This window comes from Nicotiana tabacum, chromosome 23, assembly GCF_000715075.1.
Source record: "Nicotiana tabacum cultivar K326 chromosome 23, ASM71507v2, whole genome shotgun sequence".
Classification (NCBI taxonomy): Eukaryota; Viridiplantae; Streptophyta; class Magnoliopsida; order Solanales; family Solanaceae; genus Nicotiana; species Nicotiana tabacum.
Genome location: NC_134102.1, coordinates 12,313,473 through 12,335,016, shown reverse-complemented (window position 1 = coordinate 12,335,016; position 21,544 = coordinate 12,313,473). Strand labels below are relative to the sequence as shown.

The 21,544-nt window shown below is 38.2% G+C and overlaps 1 protein-coding gene across 2 annotated transcripts; it reads left to right on the top strand.

Moving 5' to 3' along the window:
• The first annotated feature begins 318 nt into the window (after window positions 1-318).
• Window positions 319-21,255, top strand: LOC107780496 (uncharacterized). 2 transcript variants are annotated; one of them, XM_075246059.1, is made up of 18 exons: window positions 319-623; window positions 2,432-2,641; window positions 3,973-4,068; window positions 4,440-4,492; window positions 4,624-4,720; window positions 6,282-6,355; window positions 7,244-7,355; window positions 8,269-8,379; window positions 9,047-9,123; window positions 17,048-17,114; window positions 17,494-17,559; window positions 18,868-18,975; window positions 19,114-19,244; window positions 19,411-19,477; window positions 19,564-19,631; window positions 19,711-19,804; window positions 20,290-20,360; window positions 20,453-21,255. In XM_075246059.1, the coding sequence occupies exons 1-18, from the start codon at window positions 477-479 to the stop codon at window positions 20,946-20,948; spliced, it is 2,145 nt and encodes a 714-aa protein (XP_075102160.1). In that variant the 5' UTR covers window positions 319-476; the 3' UTR covers window positions 20,949-21,255. The 2 variants fall into 2 exon arrangements, with proteins under 2 accessions (XP_075102160.1, XP_075102159.1); XM_075246058.1 differs by having other exon boundaries at window positions 320-623; window positions 19,708-19,804.
• Window positions 21,256-21,544: the final 289 nt, after the last annotated feature.

The window sequence follows — 21,544 nt, the reverse complement described above, 5'->3', positions numbered from 1 at the left end:
ATCAAAGGTCGATTCAGAATTTGAACATTATTAGTTCGATTTCGAAATTTTACCATTTATTTGATTTATTGTGTTCGAACTCTTTCACCAAGACAATGATGTTATAGTCTGTCCATGGGAGAATCTTATCATTCATTGTGTATAATGCTGCAAAATTCTGACTAGAAAATCAAGACTTCTAAAATAGTTTGAATGGAATTTGAATACTATTAAGGAAATTGGAGAAAAATAAAACTTCTGTGGTCTGAGTGTAATTTACAAAAATTGAATTTTCCATGGTGGTGGACCATGAATATGTATGTCTAAACAGTGCTCTTCGCACGCAATTCGCAATAATCCCAACTTTGTCCACAGCACAACCCCTTGCAGCATTTGCATGCACGATCTTCCTAAAAATCAACAAACGACGCCATTTTTCAAAATTCCTCCTTCTCTGTTGTGAAACCCTAATTTGAATCTGAAATTTTCAATTGAAAATGTCGTGGTTGAGATCAGCCATGAATAAAGCGGTGGAGGTTGGGAATAACAACCTCACACGCACCGTTAAGAACTACGCGGACTCTGTCGTTCAACATGCCGGTCACGCAGTTGCCGAGGGCGCTAAAATCTTACAGGATCGCATTGTGAGTTTCTTTACTATTAATGTTCCTTTTAGTATTCTGTTGATTTGTTCAGCTCTTAAAATACATGCTAGAAATCAAATGTAAAAAACATTGTGCAATTAAGTGGTAATTGTGGAGTCTTAGCTATTATACTGTTTCCTTGGAGATGAATATGCAGTGCATTTAAGTGATATTGGTATTTGATAGTTGTACATGTGTGAACGGAAGGTTGTGGTCTAGGCCTAGTGGTCAATGAAGTGGGAGGTGAGCGGAGGCGAAAGACGCTAGTTGATTTCTTCCCATATGCCTAAGCCGTGGTGGGCAGAGTTACCCGGTACCTATGCTAGGGGAGGTAGCAAGTGCCTGGTGGAATAGTCGAGGTGCACGCAAGTTGGCTAGGACACCACCATCACAACAAAAAAGGTATATCATCATTTGGTGAAGTAGTCTGTTAAGATGTGATGTGCTGGTAGCAAGTCATTTCTTTTAGAAAGTCGATCAATTAAGATTTGAAGGAAATCAGCTTTTGCCTTTCTGAGCATTTAGCCCCTTAAACCTGCTGGTTAAGCTTAATGTGATATTCTGTAAGTTAATTGAATCAATCAATCAACCAAGCCTCAATCCTAGGTAAGTAGAGATTGACTATATGAGTTATTTACAAATCAATTCAATCAACCTTTTAAAAAAGCACATCATTGCAATACTAAGTCTTTTGCCTTTTATATTCATGTAAGCTCTTTATAGATGGTAAAAAAAGAAAGAAGAAATTTCATAAGCGCACACTAGCAGCAAAATAATGGAAGGTTTGGGTGCCAGCTATCATGTCCTGAACTCTTTAATGATAATAGGATGAGTTGCAAATTATTGGCAGTTTAATTTAAGGAAGCAAATGGGTGTCGTATGCATGTTTCTTATAATCGGAAATATGATTCTTTTCTTGTTAAGAATTTCTGAATATTCTTGTTTAGTCACTTTTATTGAATTATGTGACCTCCTTAGGTAAAAGATTAAGTTGTTAGAGAGAGGTCCCATTTGTTTATTTATTAATTTATTTTAGATTTGCAACATGCCTCCTCACCTCCTTACGTGTGCGCCTGATTCTTTTCTTTGGGCCAAGCATGTGAAAATATTTTATTGATTGGTAGTGGTGAAACTCGAAGTTAGGATCTTTGTGTGCTCTCATATCGTGTTGAATTGTGTGACCATCACGTCTAAATAGCAAACTGTTAGATAGGGTTTATTTATTTAGGTCCACACTAATGATGGAATGAAACGGATGTTAAGTTGTTCTTTTGCATTCCAGAGTGCAAATTTTAGCTTTGCCTACTGGTCCTCTATCTTCCTGAAAGGTTCTTCATGAGGGAAACATGATTTGTTTGTGTCCAGGATCAAACTTAATAAGCTCATTTGGTATTTTCTCTATTTACTAGGTAGTGAAGTTGAACCTTCATGAACTTCTACATGATGTTAAGTTACTTCCCACATCTTTCCTGCTTACTTAAGGGCTGATGTTGTTGGAGATGTGGTGAAATAACAGAACAGGTCTGAGTGATTGACAGTGGAGCAAGCATGTAGAGGTACATCAATCATAAAAGAGCTAAAAAAATATTTGGTTGGAAAAAGTAAGAAATGCTACATACCAATAAAAAAAAAGTAAAAAATGCTACACGGCTGTCGCATATAAGCACAGAGCTGTAATGGAACTCAGTTAATAATCTTTTGTAAACTGCAGGAACTATCCAATTCTGTGTCTAGGAACCCTTGTGATTGCACTTCATTTTCTTATGTGAAGTAAAAAAATGCATGACTAATGCAATTGTTCATGACAGGGGAATAGGAACTTCAAAAGCTTTAAACAGACGGTCCAAAGATTGGAAGAGGCTTCTATTTCTTGCAAGGGACCAGAGAGAGTTCAGTTGATGAAAAGGTGGTTAGCTGCACTTAAAGCAATTGATAACATGTCTGAGGTTTCTGTTGAAGATAAAGAGAAGAACAATGAGCAGCAGCATCCTTCTGAGGAACCAAGAAAACAATCACTGGTGAGTAGACTGATCTTGACTCTTGAGTGCTCTCCGTCTGTTATCTTTCTCCTATTACCATGAAACAGGATTGAGTTTGCTCCATGTTGACAGAATTTCTCCATTTTTGTCTTTTAATGGTATATAAGAAGAAGACAATCTTAGTGAACTAGTTTTTCTTCTTTTAAGATTTCTATGTCTGAGACACCAGGCAGTTCGTATGCTTTTTTCACCACTCAGATATTCGGATGAGGATAAAGATAGTGTTCTAACTGTTTAACTTAATTGATTTTCCTTGCCATTGTTTCATCTTAGGGAATTATCTTTTGAAGGGTTGATTTTAGTGTCTGTTCTTCTCCTTCATCATAGCTCTTTTGCTGCTTTTGAAATCTCCGCTGGTGCCTGGATTCTTTGCTCCTTCATTTCATCTCTATCTGTTGCTTTAAAATCAGTAAAGCAGCCTCTGACTTCCGTTTGGCCTGTATCCTGCTGTGATGCCTTTATCCACTGATTTGACACGCTAAGCTTGCTGGATCCTGATTGTGGCACTTATGTGACTATTGCTATTGCCTACCTATTGAAGTAACTTGTGCATATTGTTGGATTAATATTCCTCGATTATGTATGATTCATGCCACAACTAGATTCCTGTAATTAGCTGTTGCAGCATCTATGCACACTATAGGAAATCATCTTGGGAGACATTGGTGAAGCAGTGAATGTTTGAGTGTAGCTTCTTCATTATGGGAAAAAATTAATTTTAGAAGAAAATGTGGATCAGAGATCTGACTTTTATTGAGTCAGGGATCTGATTTATTTTGAGCTGCTTTTGTCTTGACAAGTTGTAAATGAGTTCTGCTGCTTCTGATCTGGGGATACTTGCTACTTTTTCATGAGCGGTGTATGAAAAGAATTTTTGCTTTTTGTTAATGCCATCTATTTTGTGCAACCACAATCATCTCCAATTACTGCTGATTTTTCTGGAGAAGGAAGAGATAGCCTAGTGATAACGACCCTCCATTTTTAACCATAAGATTGGAGGGTTTGAGTTACTGGGGGAATAAAGTAGGGCTCTTGGATAGGGGTTTTTGTGGGTGGAGTTTAACATATCAGAAAAAAATCTGATTGCCTAGATTGTCTCCCCCTCTTATCTTACTTTAGTTACAGGTCATTTCTTTATACTTTTTGTTACTTAAACGGAGCAAACTCAATCATGTTTTGGTGTTCTTTTGTCTTTTGCATACCTCATCTTTGCTTGTTGATGCCATTTCCATTCATCCTTGACATAAATAATTACATTCGCGATATTTGGTTTCATACAGATTGACTTGACCATGTTTACAATTTTATAGGTTCTCTATTATGATTCTGAGATGGGCAGTGAGCCACTGAACTTTCGTGATGTCTTTCTTTACAGTAAAGCTTTGGAGGGCATATCAATTTGTATGGTATGTTACATTTCTAAGTCCTGCTTGCTTTGGATACAGAAGTTGCAGTAATTTTTGGTTTCTCAAGTAACTCTTGTTCCTGTTTCACTTTTGCTCAATTTCGATCTTCATGATTGCTTTAATCTTTTCAAAAAGTCTTACAGCTATTGTTTTATTTGAGTAAAGACACCCGTGGGGAATGTCTTATTTGAACAATATTTATATAAAAAGTTATATTTGGCTGATGATACCTCTGGAGAATAGTTAATGCTTTATATTTAGTCCATCAGGTTGTGTAATATCTTTTGGTCGTGGACTTTTCGCATGTACTTTGCTTGTCGTTTGGATCTCAAATTGCTGATCGCCTAGGTTAACTCTTTTTTGTGATTCAGATTCTTGAAGCACCAAATGAAGAGGAAATCTCTCTCCTCCTTGAATTATTTGGGTGAGTTTATGTGGTTTTGATAGCATGTATCTGATTTTGATAACATATATGTAAACTGTCGTCCAGTATGTGGTATGTGGAGAGTAGGTACAATTATTGACAGAAACTTTACTGTATTTGGTTACATGCAGACTCTGTCTCACTGGAGGAAAAGCGGTTCACAATGCAATAGTCAGCAGCATCCAGGATCTGTCAAAAGCTTTCTCAAGCTACAAAGATGAAGTATTGGTAAAGGACCAGTCTTTCCATTTTCTATAAACATATGCCATAATTGATAAGCTCTTGATTTTGGTGGCTCTCCTCATTGTGTTGTATTATTATGACAATCAATGAAGTATGGTCCTTCATATCCACTTAATAATTTTCAGTTGAATCTGTCTTATGCTGAAGTTCGAAATAGGTGTGAAGTTCAATTGTGGTAAATCATCTATCAAATATTTCTTAAATATCTTCTGTTGGTTGGTTAACTAAACTGGATCTCCAGTTAATTTGAATACTATTTTATCCTTAAAAAGCATTCTGTATTTTATATCCTAACAATAGAATCACACTCTAAAAAGCACCTCAACAAGCTTTAGGTCCAGATCACCAGTTCTGTCATTGCAATAATGAGAGAGAAAAATTCTGTTTCCCTTACACATATTGTGATCTTATGTTCTTCATGCACCACTAGATTTGTAGGGTAGATTTACCGAAATCCTTTCCCAACTATGAGTCGACTACACTACTACTGAAATTAGCAGTTACTCTAGGACGTTTGGTTTCCTGAACTTTGTTACCTTTGGATGCGCAATTTGTTTCTTTTTTCTCCTTCATGAGTGTTTAGCTATATTCCATCTAGATAAATGAAAGAGTTCTGTTAAAAGGGAACATTTATGAGCTTTTGAATTGGACAGGGGCTTTCCCAGTGATTATTCCATTTCTCTTTTGAAGAAAGAATGAATAAACTTTATCGATTCTGTTTCAGACCTATCATTATAAATAAATGTATCCCCTCTCTAACAGCTTAAGCTCTTAAACGAGGTAGTCAACAAATTTAATATGGTATTAGAGTAGGTAGATGTCCTTGGTTCAGGTTTCATTGCCACCCATTAGGAAAAATAATTCACATGTTTGTCTCAAGAAAAAGAGTCAGGCCTGCACATGAAGATGTTTAGATAAAGCTTGACTAAATTATAAAGCTGCTATAAACAGTGAGTCTCATTTGAGATATTGATGCAACAAAAAGTACTTCAGAAGGCTTCTAATTAACGCGAAAATGCATGAGCATGGCCTTCAGAAGGAAGTTATGGAGGTCATTCAGATAGTCATAACACAGCTTGCAACTCAAAACACGTATGTTAGATTTTGTATTTGCCAAGTAAATTGTCAGGCTAATTGTTTCCTGCTACATTTGCACTGGTAGTACTTGCTTTCTGGTCCTGTGAATCAAAGTTAACTGCGTGCAGAGACTTAGAGTGTCATGAGACTTCGTTATACTTTCTTTTGCTTTATGTTTGTGCTCAGGTGAAGATGTTTTCATGTGATATTAAGTCTTGAACACTCTGTGCTGCATTTTTCAAAGAATTGATGAAGCTCTTGCTCCAACCCCCTTCCATTTGTCTGAAGAAATTTCCTCACATGTTATTTAACACTGTATTCGCCTAACATTAGTCTCCACATCTACCTAGATTTTAGGTAATTTTCCTCATTGATATTGTCACTCATTATCTATCGAAGAAACAAACATCAAAATCTAAACCTATTATCAAGACTTCTTAGCCTATGCAACCATTCTATCCATTGACAGGTAAAACGAGAGGAGCTATTGCAGTTTGCAGAAAGTGCCATCACAGGGTTGAAAATTAACGCAGATCTCGGAAGGTATTACTTCTTATAACACCTGAAATTCTTTGACATCTGTATATAAGTGAACCCCAGGGTTGGAGCCAAATTATTTTGAAGTGGAATTTCTCCCTTGTTTCCAGAGCTTTGGCTGATTGAGCTTAGTTTTCTTTTTCTTTGGTCGATGAGTAACTGCATCTTATTATTTTTATGATCAGTATGCGCGCAAGCTGGCCCGGCCACCACCATCATCCAAAAAAAGTCGAAAGATGGGAAAGCTCTTTGCTAACTAATTTCTTTAGGATGGAAAGAAAATGATAATGTATTTAAACATGACGGTGTCTCATTTCCTTTCGATTCCTTAAGATTCCTTTGGTGTAAATGAAATGATAGTTATAGAGCTTTCAAGAGTGAAAAATGGAACATATAATATTAAAAGGCATTTCATTTTTGTTTCTATTTTTTGCCGTAACAGGAAATTTTTGGTGTTCTTTTATTAAGATACATTATACAGAGGTAGTCCAGCCCTTGAAACATAACCAGGGAATCATTTGAGGCTTTTGTGATCTTAAATTTGTTTATGATTCTATTCTGTCCTAGACATGCCATATATGTAAAAGTCCAGCTCAATTCAATAACCTTTTTTTTTATCAAGCAAAGAATTCGTTTTGACTATTTTAAACCAATTCGATTGGTGAATAATGATAGTAAAATACAGGTCATAAGTTAGATATTCTGCCATTTTTAAAAACTTTTTATGTTACACAGGGGGAGGGGATGCTACTTGTGATGTTCAAACCTTCCACCTACTTTTGAAGGTGAAGGAGCTCACAAGTGAGCTACCTCTCAACCCCTTGATATTGTGCAATTGATCTCTGCTTTCGGTATTTAGTTTTTTTGGTTGTGATAAGTGTTTTCCACCTGCAGAATTGATGCTGAAGTCTCCACATTGAATAAACAACTTGAAGAAATAAAAACGGTAAAGGATGCAAGTGAGGGTCATGAAACAATTTCCAAGGAGACTGCTGCTTCATTAGAGGTGAACCTGATTGGTGTTATGTTATTCCTTTTTGCTCTACCCACCTTATTTTATTAGACACAATCAATCTGGCATGGGGGCTAAGAAGTTAACTCAAATGCATGTTATGTTAGCAGTAGAATAAAGAAATTATTTGGTGGTTAAAGTTGGATTGATCAAGTAATTGCACATCATGATTTAGCCTTATATTGTTAAATGAGTTTTGATGAAAGTTTTATGGAATATTGTTACTTGAATTAAGTGTGTCAAAAACACTTTGAGATGTCCCAGAATGGAATGTGTTGTCGGGGAAGGAGTTGTTATACGTATGTATTTGATAAAATATAATTTGTTTATTTTGTAAAATGGAAATGCGCTCCATATAAGAGGAAAGCAATGGAATAATCAGGCATTCTTCTCCGTTCACTTCCAATTCACAAATCTGATCACTCGTTCAGAATTTCCTAATATGGTCTGATCCTGTGTAATAAGATGGTAACATATGTTTCACATCAGTGAAGAAGCATACTTCACCATACTGGCTTGGCAGGTTATTTTCTTTCTGTAGGTTTTATTTAGAAGGAGAATTGTACATGCTTTTTTTTCTTTGTAGTGCTTTGTTATGGCAAGTGAAGAATTCTACATGAGGTTAATGCATGAGATTCATTTTCCTTGCATGAGCAATGGATTATAATAATTGGAAAATAAGTGTCTTAACTTACCACAAACAGTATTTCTCAGAGCCCTGTGATTTCACGGGTTTTGCTTATTGAAGGTGGATGCTGTGTTAGGGGATTTCATTAATCTAGAACATTATAAGAGACTAAAATGAATGAAATTTTCCTAGCACTGCATATGTTAGGCAAACCTACTTATCTTTTATAATTAGAAATTTATGAGATAGTTGATTGTGCCATTGCTATTTTTCCTATAGGCTCTGAAAGTGGCACTTGCTCATATTCGAGTCTGCTCCAGATTAGAAGGGCTTCTACTGAAGAAAAAAACTCTTAAATTCGGGGACTCTCCAGAAGTTCATTCTCAAAAGGTATATTACCCCTTTGATCTGATTATATGTTTTTGTTTTCTGTAACAAAAGGCCTGGTTCTCCCTTCTTGGAAGTGCATCATGCTTCTCTTCTGTTTCATATGTTGTCAGTCAAGCACCTTGGTAATATGTGATGTACATTCATGTTCTGAAAGTCTGTTGGGCTAATGCCGCAACGAGTGAGATTTTCTGCCTGCGTATGCTTTATACCTTGGGTTGTCTATCCAATATGTCGCGAAATATCTCTTCTTAAATTTTCTTTTTAAGTATTTGATTAGTACTTATATAGTATGTTTTATTCTCTAATTAGAATTCAATCACTTTGATAGATATTTAGCTTCTGTACATTTTTTATTTTTGGATCTTACAATTTTTAAGGTTTTTTCCCATCAATCCATATTTTTATGTACTTCTTAGTGCCTTGCCCTCTGATAGGTAAAACACCTTTGAGACACTTATTTATGCCAATGTAAAGATTCTTTTAAGCTCAGGCTTATGACCTACTTTTTTGTCGGGCATGCCATTGTTGGTTGAGTTTGCTTCAAAATTTCACTCATGAGTGATTTTGGTTTCATTAAAATCTTTCTTTCTATCAAATCATCAATTCCTCTAAAAAATAGGTACTTTGCATCTTCCACAAAGTTCAAGCAATATTTGACTATTTGCAGGTTGATAAGTTGAAACTCTTATCTGAATCTCTTGCTAGCTCCACCAACAAAGCTGAAAAGGAGATCTCAGATCACAGGTTAAAACTGCACATTTCAATTTCTATGTCTCGGCATTTTGAAAGTTGACAAAGCTGCAAATTGTTTGACTAGTCACTAACAAGGGAAAGACCTTGGCCTCATATATTTTCTTTGATTTAATCTTCATCTCTTCTGTATGTAGCATTGTGTTAGTACCCTGCCTCTAGAAAGAATCTGCACTCTTTTCGCTTCAATTCTTGGCTTGAGCTTGTTCATTTGTTATCAGAACTTACTTCGAGATATATGCCTGTAATTGATCTCATTCTTTATTTCCATGTTGCATGTCTTCCAAATCTCATACACCAAGAGATCATTTGGTGCAAACAAGATTAGGAGAATAGTACACATGTTACCGAGAGGACCACCTCTGAGGGGAGACTTGGCAACTCCAGTGACATGTTAGGTTCATCGGATTAGAGATGAACTGAAGGTTTTTGGAATGTAATATGCCATAAGTTGCCAAAAAACTCAAATTAAATAAATAATACTACAACTCAGTTGGGTCATGCCTGAGAGGATTAAGGATGCCTACATATGCTCAGTGTTGTGAAGAGTGTGAAGCGAGAAAAAGCGACAACCCCCATTTCGCTTAAAGCGAGAAGCGAGAAGCGAAGTGCTCGCTTTTTGGAAGTGAAGCGGAATTTTAAAAAAAAAATTAAAATAAATACTGCATAGACAACACATGTAATTGTAAGCAAATGTTCAATACTTCAATGTAAAAACTAATAGTAGCATCAATTAAAGCACAAAATGAGCATCCTATTCTTCTACAAGATTGTCAAATTCTTGTATTCCATTATCATTATTATATTGCTCGCCAACTTCTTCAACTTTTTCGCCATTAAAAGAACAACTACATAGCACATAAGAAAGACAATAAGAACTAACAATAAAGGATATAAAAATTAGAGGTAAAATAAAAAAAACTGGGCAGAGGAGAAAAAAAAAACTGGACAGTAAACTGGGCAATTTTTTCTTTCACTGTTAAAAATTGGCATCAATTCTGAGAAAGAACCGAAGGTAAAAAAAAAATTCGCCAGCATTTCGCTGCTTTTGGGACATGTGAGAAAGCACGGGAGAAAATATGTTATTGATATTGGATAAACAATACAATACAGGAGGTCCTTATTTATAGCTATACTATACAAGGACATACTACTCTTCTACCAATGTGGGACAATACTACACTATATACATGCTGTAAACTAACACTCCCCCTCAAGCAGGTGCATACAAATCATATGTACCGAGCTTGTTACATATATAACCAATACGAGGACCAGTGAGAGACTTGGTGAAAATATCTGCAAGTTGATCATTCGACCTCACAAACTTTGTAGCAATCTCTCCTGAAAGTATCTTTTCTCTGACGAAGTGACAATCAATCTCAATGTGTTTAGTTCTCTCATGGAACACCGGATTTGATGCAATATGAAGTGGCAGCTTGATTATCGCACACAAGTTCCATCTGACTGATTTCACCAAATTTCAACTCCTTGAGCAATTGTTTGGTCCAGACTAGCTCACATGTTGCCATAGCCATTGCTCGATATTCTGCTTCTGCACTAGACCGAGCAACTACATTCTGTTTCTTGCTCTTCCAGGACACCAAATTTCCTCCTACTAAAACACAATATCCAGACGTAGAACGTCTATCAGAAGGTGATCCTGCCCAATCAACATCTGAGTATCCAATGATCTGCTCATGACCTCGATCCTCAAAGAGTAACCCTTTGCCTGGAGCCGATTTTATATATCGAATAATGCGGACAACTGCATCCCAATGACTATCACAGGGAGAATTCATAAACTGACTTACAACACTCACAGGATAAGAAATGTCGGGTCTAGTCAATGTGAGATAATTTAATTTTTCAACCAGCCGCCTATAGCTTGCAGGATCGCTAAGCGGCTCCCCCTGTCCTGGCATAAGTTTAGAACTCGGATCCATCGGAGTGTCAACAGGTCTGCAACCTATCATCCCCGTCTTCTCAAGAATGTCTACAGCATATTTTCTTTGAGAAATAACAATACCTGAGCTAGACCGGGCAACCTCAATACCTAGAAAGTACTTCAATCTGCCTAGATCCTTAGTTTGGAAGTGCCGGAAGAGATGCTGCTTTAGATTGGTAATACCATCCTGATCATTGCTAGTAATAACAATATCATCAACATAGACTACCAGATAAATACAGAGACTTGAAGCAGAGTGCCGATAAAACACAGAGTGATCAGTTTCACTACGAATCATGCCAAACTCCTGGATAACCGTGCTGAACTTACCAAACCAGGCTCGAGGAGACTGCTTTAGACCATAAAGTGACCGACGCAAGCGACATACAAGGCCATGAGACTCCCCCTGAGCAACAAAACCAGGTGGTTGCTCCATATAAACCTCATCCTCAAGATCACCGTGAAGAAAGGCATTTTTAATGTCCAGCTGATAGAGGGGCCAATGACGAACCGCAGCCATGGATAGAAAAAGGCGGACTGAAGCCACTTTAGCCACGGGAGAGAAGGTATCACTGTAATCGAGCCCAAATATTTGAGTATATCCTTTAGCAACAAGACGGGCCTTAAGTCGATCAATCTGTCCATCAGGACCAACTTTGACTGCATAAACCCAACGACAACCAACAGTAGATTTACTTGAGGGAAGAGGAACAAGCTCCCAAGTACCACTTGTATGTAAAGCAGACATCTCGTCACTCATAGCCTGTCGCCATCCTGGATGAGACAACGCTTCACCTGTAGACTTAGGGATGGAAACCGAGGACAAAGAAGATATAAAAGCATAATGGGGAGATGACAGACGATGATAGCTCAAACCGACATAATGAGGATTAAGATTAAGTGTGGTCCGTATACCTTTCCGAAGTGCAATCAGTGTACTAGGAGCAGGGTCCGCAGCAGGAGCAGGGTCAGGTGCAGGACGAGAACCAGTTGGGCCTGATGGAAGACGCAAACGACGATGATAAGTCAAAGTGGTGTTCCTGTGGCTGGGTAACTAGGGGGAACAATACTAGACTCCTCAACGGTTGGTATGGATGAAACCTCTGTGGTCGAAAGTGGAGGAGGAGCTATAGTAAACTCCTCAAAGGTCGGTATAGGTAAGATCTCAGATATATCATGGTGGTCAGCAGAGGTAAAGAAAGGTTTAGACTCAAAAAATGTGACGTCAGCTGACATAAGGTACCTACGAAGATCTGGAGAATAACAACGATATCCCTTCTGAACACGAGAATAACCAAGGAAGACACACTTGAGAGCACGAGGAGCTAACTTATCTTTCCCAAGGGCTAAGTTATGAACAAAACACGTGCTCCCAAAAACACGAGGTGGAAGAGAGTATAAGGGTGACTGCTTTCCCAGGGGCTAAGTTATGAACAAAACACGTGCTCCCAAAAACACGAGGTGGAAGAGAGTATAAGGGTGACTGGGGAAATAATACTGAATGCGGAATCTGATTCTTGATGGGAGATGAAGGCATCCGATTAAACAGCCAGGGACATAAAGAACGGAATTTAGGGTGATAGAAGACAAGGGATTAGCTTGTCCAACTCCTTTTGCCTTAGTTTGACATCCATTGGCTAAAGTAACAGTGGGAAGAGACTGCGAATATACAATATTTGACAAAAGTGATATATTACCAGAGATGTGATTAGAAGCGCCGGAGTCCATGACCCATGGGCCAAGAGTGCTAGACTGGGAAACACAAGCAAAAGAATTACCAGTAATAGAAGTATCAGTTTGAGCAACTGAGGCTACTTGTGGAGATGTCTGCTTACTTGCTCGATACTGAAGGAGCTCATTATATTCTTCTTTAGATAAAGAAAATCCTTGGTTACCTGGAGTCTCGGTCTGAGCAATGTAAGCATTTTTGGGTGGACGACCATATAAGGAATAACACATTTCACGAGTGTGTCCAAGTTTGTGACAATAAGAATACCTGGGTCTAGATCTTCCAAAACGACCTCCTCCTCGTCTATGCTCCATAGTTTGAGATGCCCGAACATCCATTGTCTGGGATGCAAGAACAGAGGAATCAAGTATCTGTGATGAGATCACTGGTGGACTTGGTGCTGCAGCAAGGCGGAGTAATCGAGAGAATAATTCATCAACTGTAGGGACAAACGGACTAGCCAAAATCTGGTCGCGTACTGAATCAAGATCTTTAGGAAGTCCAGCAAGGGTAAGAACGAGAAACATCTTCTGTCGCTGCTCTTGTTGTTTTTCCACACTAGCAGAAACTGGCATCAACTTCTCAAATTCCTCCATGACTGCCTGTACTTGACCCAAGTAAGTAGACATGTCCAATTCCTACTTCTTTAAGTTTGTCATCCGTGATATCACATCATAGAAGCGAGATATGTCATTAGTGTATAAGGTCCGTGCCTTTGCCCAAACCAAATAACATGTCTGGAATGGACGAAACAAGGGCATCAACTTGGAATCAATAGATCGCCACAAGATGCTACATAACTGAGCATCGATTTTTGCCTAAAGTGATATTGCCTTTTCATCTCCATCGCTAGACTGTTTGATTAGATGATCTTGAACACCTTGACCTCTACACCATTAACTCGACAGATGAAGCCCAAGCTAAGTAGTTTGAACCTCCCATTAAAGGTTCCAAGGTAATAATAGCACTAGAGCTTCCAGAACATGTTTCTAGACCCAAAAGCATCAAATCCCAAAGACATTGTTGCAAATTATTACCAAATAGGAGGAAGAATCAACTATAATCCACTGAAACAGTGTACGGAAACACAGAAACAGAATATTGAAATACTGTAGCTGCCGAAATCTCCTGTAGCTGTCGGAATAGTACTGTAGCTGCCGGAAAAAACTCAAAGTTGTCGGAATAAAATGAAAACAGTAGGGGTAGGATCTGAATTACCAGGCGACCCAACTGTTCTGAAGGAAGATTTTCAAAAAATGGCCGGAAGTGGTCGTACGCGCCGGCGCGTGAGCTTCTAGTGGTGCGTGGAGGCGCGTGAGGAGGCTGATGCCGGAGTTTTTCACTGGGGTTTGGTCGCCGGACAGTGACGACTCTTGTGGTAGTGTTGGATTTTGCACAACACTGACAGAAATGAAGTAGATAGAAAACAACCTTAAAAAAGTACTGATTTCTCGTTCCCGGAATCGCTGGAATTTATGCACAACGATTTCTCTTTCCCGGAATCGCTGGAATTTATGCACAGCGATAAGTCTCTCACAATTGCTCTGATACCATGTGAGAAAGCACAAGAGAAAATATGTTATTGATATTGGATAAACAATACAATACAAGAGGTCCTTATTTATAGCTATACTATACAAGGACATACTACTCTTCTACCAATGTGGGACAATACTACACTATATACATGCTGTAAACTACCAGGACGTTTAAACAATGAAAGAAAAAGAAAAAGAAGAAAAGAAGAAGAAGAAGAAGCAGAAGAAGAAGAAGGATGAGAAAAATCAGAGCATACCTGTTGTTTGAACTTGAAGTTGAAGAAGTTGATGCTTTCAGTCGATGAAGAAGAAGAAGTCGACCAGTGTCTTTAAAACCCTAGTCGCATTGCATTTGTTCGTTTAATGAAAGACCAAACCTCGTTTTTAATAAAATAGGGCTGGGTCTGTTTTAAAACACAGAAGCGGTCGCTTCTTCGCATCGCATCGCATTGCTTTCCCGCTTCTCGCTTTTTAGTGGGAAGCGGTCGCTTTTCTACACCTGAGTCGCTTCAGCAGGGTGAAGCGTGCAGCTTCTCGCTTCGCTTCGCTTCTCGCTTAAAGCGAGGAAGCGGGCGCTTTTTTAAACACTGCATATGCTAGAGTTCTTGGAGAGTTGGTAGATCCATGAAGAAAATCTGGAAAATGATTCCTGTCTGTATATCTCATCTGTCTAGATAGAAAGGAATCTAAGATGTTTTGATGGAATATCAACTCCTAATCACACTCTTTCCCCTCTAAACTCCCCTGACACTTCTTTTGGACTTTGTTAGCTCCTCATCTTTAGCTATGAACGGGCTAAGAGTTGAACCTGGTGCAATCCCATCATAGCAGGGAAGTGTTCCGAGTCTCTCCCACCGTCTTCACCCGAATCTTAGCTCTATTATATATGTCCTTGATCAACCTAGCGTAAGCCACATGAACAACTTTAGCTTACAAACATCTCCTTAGGACCTCCCTTGGGACTTTTGTCGTAGGCTTTCTCTAGGTCAGTGAACACCATATGCAGGTCCATTTTTCTCTCCCTATACTGTTCCACCAATTTCCTGATAAGGTGAAGTAGTCGAACGCTCCGACATGAATTTGAATTGGTTCTCAGAAATAGACACACTCCTCCTCACCCTTGCTTCCACCACCCTCTCCCAAATTTTCATAGTGTGGCTTAGCAGCTTGATTACCCCTATAGTTGTTTGCAATTTTGTATATCACCCTTGTTCTTGTACAATGTGATCATCGTACTCCACCTCCATTCCCCGGGCATGTTTTTCGTCTTAAAAATGACATTAAACAACCCAGTGAGCCACTCCAAACCTGCCCTACCCGCTCACTTCCAAAATTCCACTGGAATTTCGTCTGACCGAATCGCTCTTCCCTTGCTCATCTTACTCACAACCCTCTTGACTTCCACAATTTTAATATGCCTACAATATCCTAAGTCTCGGCAACTCTCAGAGCGCTCCAAATCACCCAGCACAATGTTCCTGTCCCCTTCTTCGTTCAAGATTTTATGGAAGTATGTCTTCCTTCTTCGTCTAATATGTGCCGCTTCCGTCAAAACTCTACTTTCCTCGTCTTTGATGCACTCACTTGGTCCAGGTCACTAGCCTTCCTTTCTCTCACCTTGCCCTTTCTTTGTCCCCAAATTCTTCATATGAAAGTCCAAACGCTGCAGTCTTAGCCGTCGTAACCGCTAACTTCGCCTTCTTCTTAGCCTTCTTATACCACTCCCTATTCGTCTTCTTCTCCTCCTCGCCTCTGCTATCCACTAACTTCAAATACGTCGCTTTTTTAGCTTCCCCTTTTTCTTGGACCTCTCCATTCCACCACTAGTCCCCTCTGTGACCACCACTGTAACCCTTCAAGACCCTAGTACCTCTCTAGCAGCTTCCCTAATGCACTTCGCTACCGTGGTCCACATACCACTCGCGTCCCCACTACTCCTCCAGGCCCCAATAACTAGCAGTTTCTCCCCACCAATAACATAATATATCCTGGGGTAATATCTGGCTCTAGGTTAAAAACCACGTATTTTGCTTTGCTCAGGTTGGAATTGAATTTAGGCTTTGATTATCCACTTCTATGATTAGTTTTGTATGCATTCAAGAACTGGAAGGTCCTCACCTTAACAAGGCTTGAAAGAAAGTTATTGCTTTTTGAGATGTTTCATGTGATATCTTACTAGATTATAACGCCTCTTTCCCAAAAATATTTTGTTTGGCTCAGAGATGTTAAAATTATTATGTCAATGTACTGGTCCTTGTTGAGAAAAACATCGAAATTACTGGGCTTGTCATCCACCACGGAAGCTGGACCCTACCAATGTGTTGCATGGATTCTAAGTGATTAATAGAACGGTCAGGCTACCTGTACTTGATCTGATGAATTTAATTTGTTGGTGACCATGCAAAAGATGCTAGAGAATTAAAATTCTTTCTCTTTAATAATTAGGTTCTGATTTTCTTTACAAAATTGCAAGTGATTTGAGTGTCAAGTCAAAGTATCTCAGTGAGTAAATTTTCTATTATAATCATGTGTATTAAAGGGATTATCGGCATGAAATCTCTGATGATTTCATATAGAGTAATACCTTATTCCCTTCATCCAAAGATGGCTTGTATTAAGTGTTTTATGCTGCTTCTTCTTGGAAAAATTGTCAATATATATCTAATATCTAGTTGTTTTACGGTCATTTCTTACTTTGGACAGAGTTCAGAAAGAGGAGGCACTAAAATTTCGTGTTGCCAAGACCGGTGAAGTTGGTGAAGTAGAGAAGGTAATGTGCTTACAGGACATTTCGTTGTTGTTGGAATGCTTCATATGTTCCAAGTGTACTTACATAAAAGAAATAAGTTTCCCATACTTCTCTTGGAATTTCCTGCCGTGGCTGAAGGTTTTCGATATGTAGTCATAAGTTTCGAGAAGAGAATAAGAAGATGAACTACCCTGCGCACAACTAGCCCAGACACCATGGTTATAAAAAAAATGAAATACCCTCTGTACTCTGTCTGCTTAACTTTCATTCTTCTTTTATTATTTATTGTAATGTTTTTTTTGTGTATTTGACGTATTAAACTTGACAAGTTAGTGAAAGCAGTTTGAGTCTGCTTGGACTAAAAAAATTGAGTTTATGGTTCCTTTGCTTGTTTTTTCAGGAATTAGCAGCTGAGATTTCAGCTCTGGAGAAACAAAGGAATGAGATTGAAGCTCAACTAAAACAGGTACTCATTTTTTTCATGGAAGACACCATCCGTGCTTTGTTTTTAAATATTATAATTATTTACCTATAAAAATAGAAAGAATCCTCCCTCCTCCATACAGTAACATACATTTTGGATTTAAGATGAGTTATCTCAACGTATGCGCTACCTTTGACAATCTCTTTTCGTCATATGAACTGAAAGATGTATGAAGTTTTATACTTGTATTTTAAAGGAGAATATAGACACTACATTTAATTTAGTTTAATGCAGGCCAGAGACGGACGGACTTAATATGTTAGATGAAATAGTAACACTTTTAACAGTTCTCTAACACTTTTAAAGCTTTGAAGACAAGTGTGCTCATCTATTAATTTCAGTCAATGTGATACTTTGTGCTCTCCCTAACACAGCAGTAATTTTTTTAATGCTATGAGATTGAGCTAGTCAAAGAAAAAAAATTCCTACAATTATGTGTGGTTCAATTTGTCTTGATGATATGGGGCAGTACGACAGATAGGCAAGGTCTCGACAAGAAAAATATCATGTGAAGGAAAGCTTCTAACCTTTTGGCTTTTGAAATTCAGAAAATGTTAACTATACAAGGTTCCTTCCTTTTTTAACTTTACTATATCCATTATGGTTCACTGCAAATCTTCAATACCAAGCTGATTTTGATTCAAACTGATTTTGATTCAAACTCCTTGATTTTATTAAGGAACTTTTATAATAGGATGCTATTTTAGGGTGAAACACTGTTTTTATTGTCATGTTCCTTGTCATCATCCCTCTCTCTCTCTCTCTTATAAGTTGTAACAAGGAATATAATGATGACATTGAAAATTTTCACCTTTCCGCTCCTATCATCTTAAGTGTTTCGACATAGTAGGCTTTGGTTAGTTTAAGAAGAGTAACATACCGTTCACAAAGACATTGAGGTTACTGTATGTAAAGGATTTGATATTTAGACAAAAAGTTGACTGAAAACAGTGGTGGTAGATGCTCAGTGTATGTAGGTTTTGGTGGAACATAGCCGAAATACCAATGTGACTGCTGTGGATAAATGCAATACATAGTTTTTGAGGTTAAATAGTGATGCATTCTTCAATCAACTTTAATGTCTAGCCACTTATATGATTATTGACTTGCACCACCTGTGCCTCCATGCAATGTTTTCCATTATATTTGTGACACCTCTTAAGTTGAGATAATATTAAAGGTATTGCTGGTCAGTTTTCACTAATTGAAAAGAGTTTGACATTGCTTTAGTTATTTTAAATTGTGCTAATTTCCCATGTCACAGTCCTGGCTAAACTGGGTTTCTTTTAGGTCAATATCTCCTTGGCAGCAGCTAGTGCGCGCCTTCAGAATGTCCGAGAAGAGAGGGACCAATTCTATGACGCTAATGATGAGATTGTTGCTCATTTAAAAACCAGAGTATGTCTTTTATTTTCTTTTTACAATCAATTCTTCTTTTGCTTAGCCTCTACCTCCAGTTCTTAAGCTGTATCCACCGATATGGATCTCCAATTGTTCTCTTTTACATTTGATCATGAGTTCTCTATATCCTTGTAGGAAGATGACCTATCAAAGTCCATTGGCTCATGTATAGTGGAAGCAGATGTCCTTAGTTCATGGATCAAATTTTTGGAGGACGCTTGGGCTCTTCAGTCCTCCTTTACAGAGAACAAAGAGAAGGAGGCCAAGTATGTTACAGGATTTACCACATGATCTTTCTTCCAAATTTCTGAAAGAAAAAGAAAACTCTTAAAAGTACTACAGTTAATATTATGGTATGTTAAACCTTATCGTCAATGAATATTCTTGGAGCGTGCTTTATTTTGTAATTGTTGCTGCCTTGCATTCTTGTAGTGTTGAATTGGAAAGGCATGAAGATTATTTTGTGAATTTGGTCTTGCAACTTCTCTCTGCTTATGAGGTACTAGTTTGAAAAATGATCATAGTCGCTTTGTCTATATATGCTCTTGGGATAACTCTTGGATCTATTATGTGTTGCTTGCACAGAAAGAGTTGAGGCCTTCTATTAATCGTATTAGAAAATATGTCTTCAACTTGAAGAGTTTAGTTGAAAGGTAAGGTCTTTCTTTGCATTCATAAGCCTGTACATTTTCGTGGTCACATTCTTAATGCTTTTTTTTTTCCACATAGCAGCTCAGCAGAAGAATCTGGTCTGGCTTCTAGTGAATCAAAAGCATTGAGCCCTAGGAAAAGTCTGGAGTTGGAGTACCTGGACCATGAAGCCAAGGTAAAAATTGACTACACACAACCAATCTGATGAATTCGAGCTGCTTCCACTCTTTCTGTCCAAGACCTAAATCTATTGGAGGTCATTGGTGATTTGCAAGCATTATCTATTCCAACTTGCACCTTGGTTTGTGATTAGTGTTGAAAATTATAGCAAGTGCTTTAATTGCCCTAGTTAGGAGCAGCTATGATTTATTTTCTATTTGATATTGTATGTTTGAGCACTTCGCACTTATTGTAGTAGCCAACATGGCACAATCCTTGTCTCTCTGACACTTGAAGCTTGTTTTATGAGTTGGAAATCTTCTTCATCATTCCAAATCCCACATAACCCTTTAAGCTTCTAAGTTTCGATATCCAAGTGTTGAACTTTCTAAAAACCAGTGCAGAGGCCATTTGTTTGGTTTGCTCTCCCCTTTTAGTTTCTTTCATCTGCCTTGCAATATCAATCCAGATTCCTGAGGTATATGTCTCATCTTAATGCAGATTATTACCACCTTTAGTGTAGTCGACAACATGATGGAGCAGTTCTATGCTCAACAAGGGAAAATATCCAGGTTTGCTTGTGCTTGATACTTTTTCTGTTTTATGTAGCTTTTGTTGGTTATCAAACTCTATCAAGTGAGCTACTTGTTCCCTTTTCAATCAGGAAAGATGAGCCAAAGATTAAAGAGCTGTTTGAGAACATTGAAAAGTTACGAGAAGAATTTGAATCTATTGAGAGACCAGAACTAGAAATGGAGGTCCCGGAGGTCCCCAGCCAAGAGGATGCTTCATCCCATAAAATTCCTGATGAAAGTACGCATACTGCAAAGAAGGCAACAGAAGCCCCTGCAACTGCAACTTCTACCAAACCGGAGCAGGTATCTGATGCCCCATCCTATAAAATGCTAGATGAAAGTGTATCAATTCCTGCGAGGGAGGCAACAGAAGCCCCTGCAGCTGGGGAAAAGGAGGAAAAGAAAGCAGCTGCTACTAAAGCAGAGCAGGTGTCTGAAGCAGAGTTGGCCAAATTGGAATCTAAATCTGAAAACATTAACCAGGATTACTCTGCAGAAGAGATTGGTGGCTGGGAATTTGATGAGCTGGAAAAAGAGTTAAATACTGGGGACTCAGGCAATCCCCGGAAAGATAGAAACATCTAAACACAAAACTCAGAAATCTTCGATCCATGTTGAATAATGAATGGACAGTCATGTATGTACACCAGAATAAGAATCCAGACTGAACCTCCTAACTTGAGCAGACTTTTCCTTGCCAGTTGTATCTTTGGATGTAGTTCCATGTATTTATTATTTATGTAAATTTGCGAAGTTGTGAAAGAACTGCATCATATCAGAACCATGTAGGAACTTTGTGAGGATTATAACAGTCAAATGTATCTTCATAATGCAACATACACGAGTCTTTGTGAAGATCAGGTATACATGGCCAAGTTCACTTCTAATGCCAAAATACTGAAATGAAATTTTGCATGCAATATCCGGTGATGAATTGTGTTGAGATAATCTTTTTATGGCTATTCTTCCTTCTATTGACCGCATATCAATGATTTTTTTTCTCCCAGATGAAGCAGCAGGCATCGGTCCGTTGAACCTGTTACCACGAGTGTGGTATGCCATTACTTTGTTATTAGGTGGTTTTGTATTTTTAAGACTGGTCAATGGTGTCTTAAATTTTCTCCTTTTTATGTTTTATGGTTTTGTAGAGTCCATTACAGAAGTTATTTAGTTATATTATC

Excerpts from the sequence above, each read along its gene's own strand:
- LOC107780496 (XM_075246058.1), top strand. The coding sequence starts at position 477 with ATGTCGTGGTTGAGATCAGCCATGAATAAAGCGGTGGAGGTTGGGAAT. Across the intron at positions 2,642-3,972 it reads AACCAAGAAAACAATCACTG|GTTCTCTATTATGATTCTGA; the intron begins GTGAGTAGACTG and ends ACAATTTTATAG. Across the intron at positions 17,560-18,867 it reads TTGAAGCTCAACTAAAACAG|GTCAATATCTCCTTGGCAGC; the intron begins GTACTCATTTTT and ends GGTTTCTTTTAG.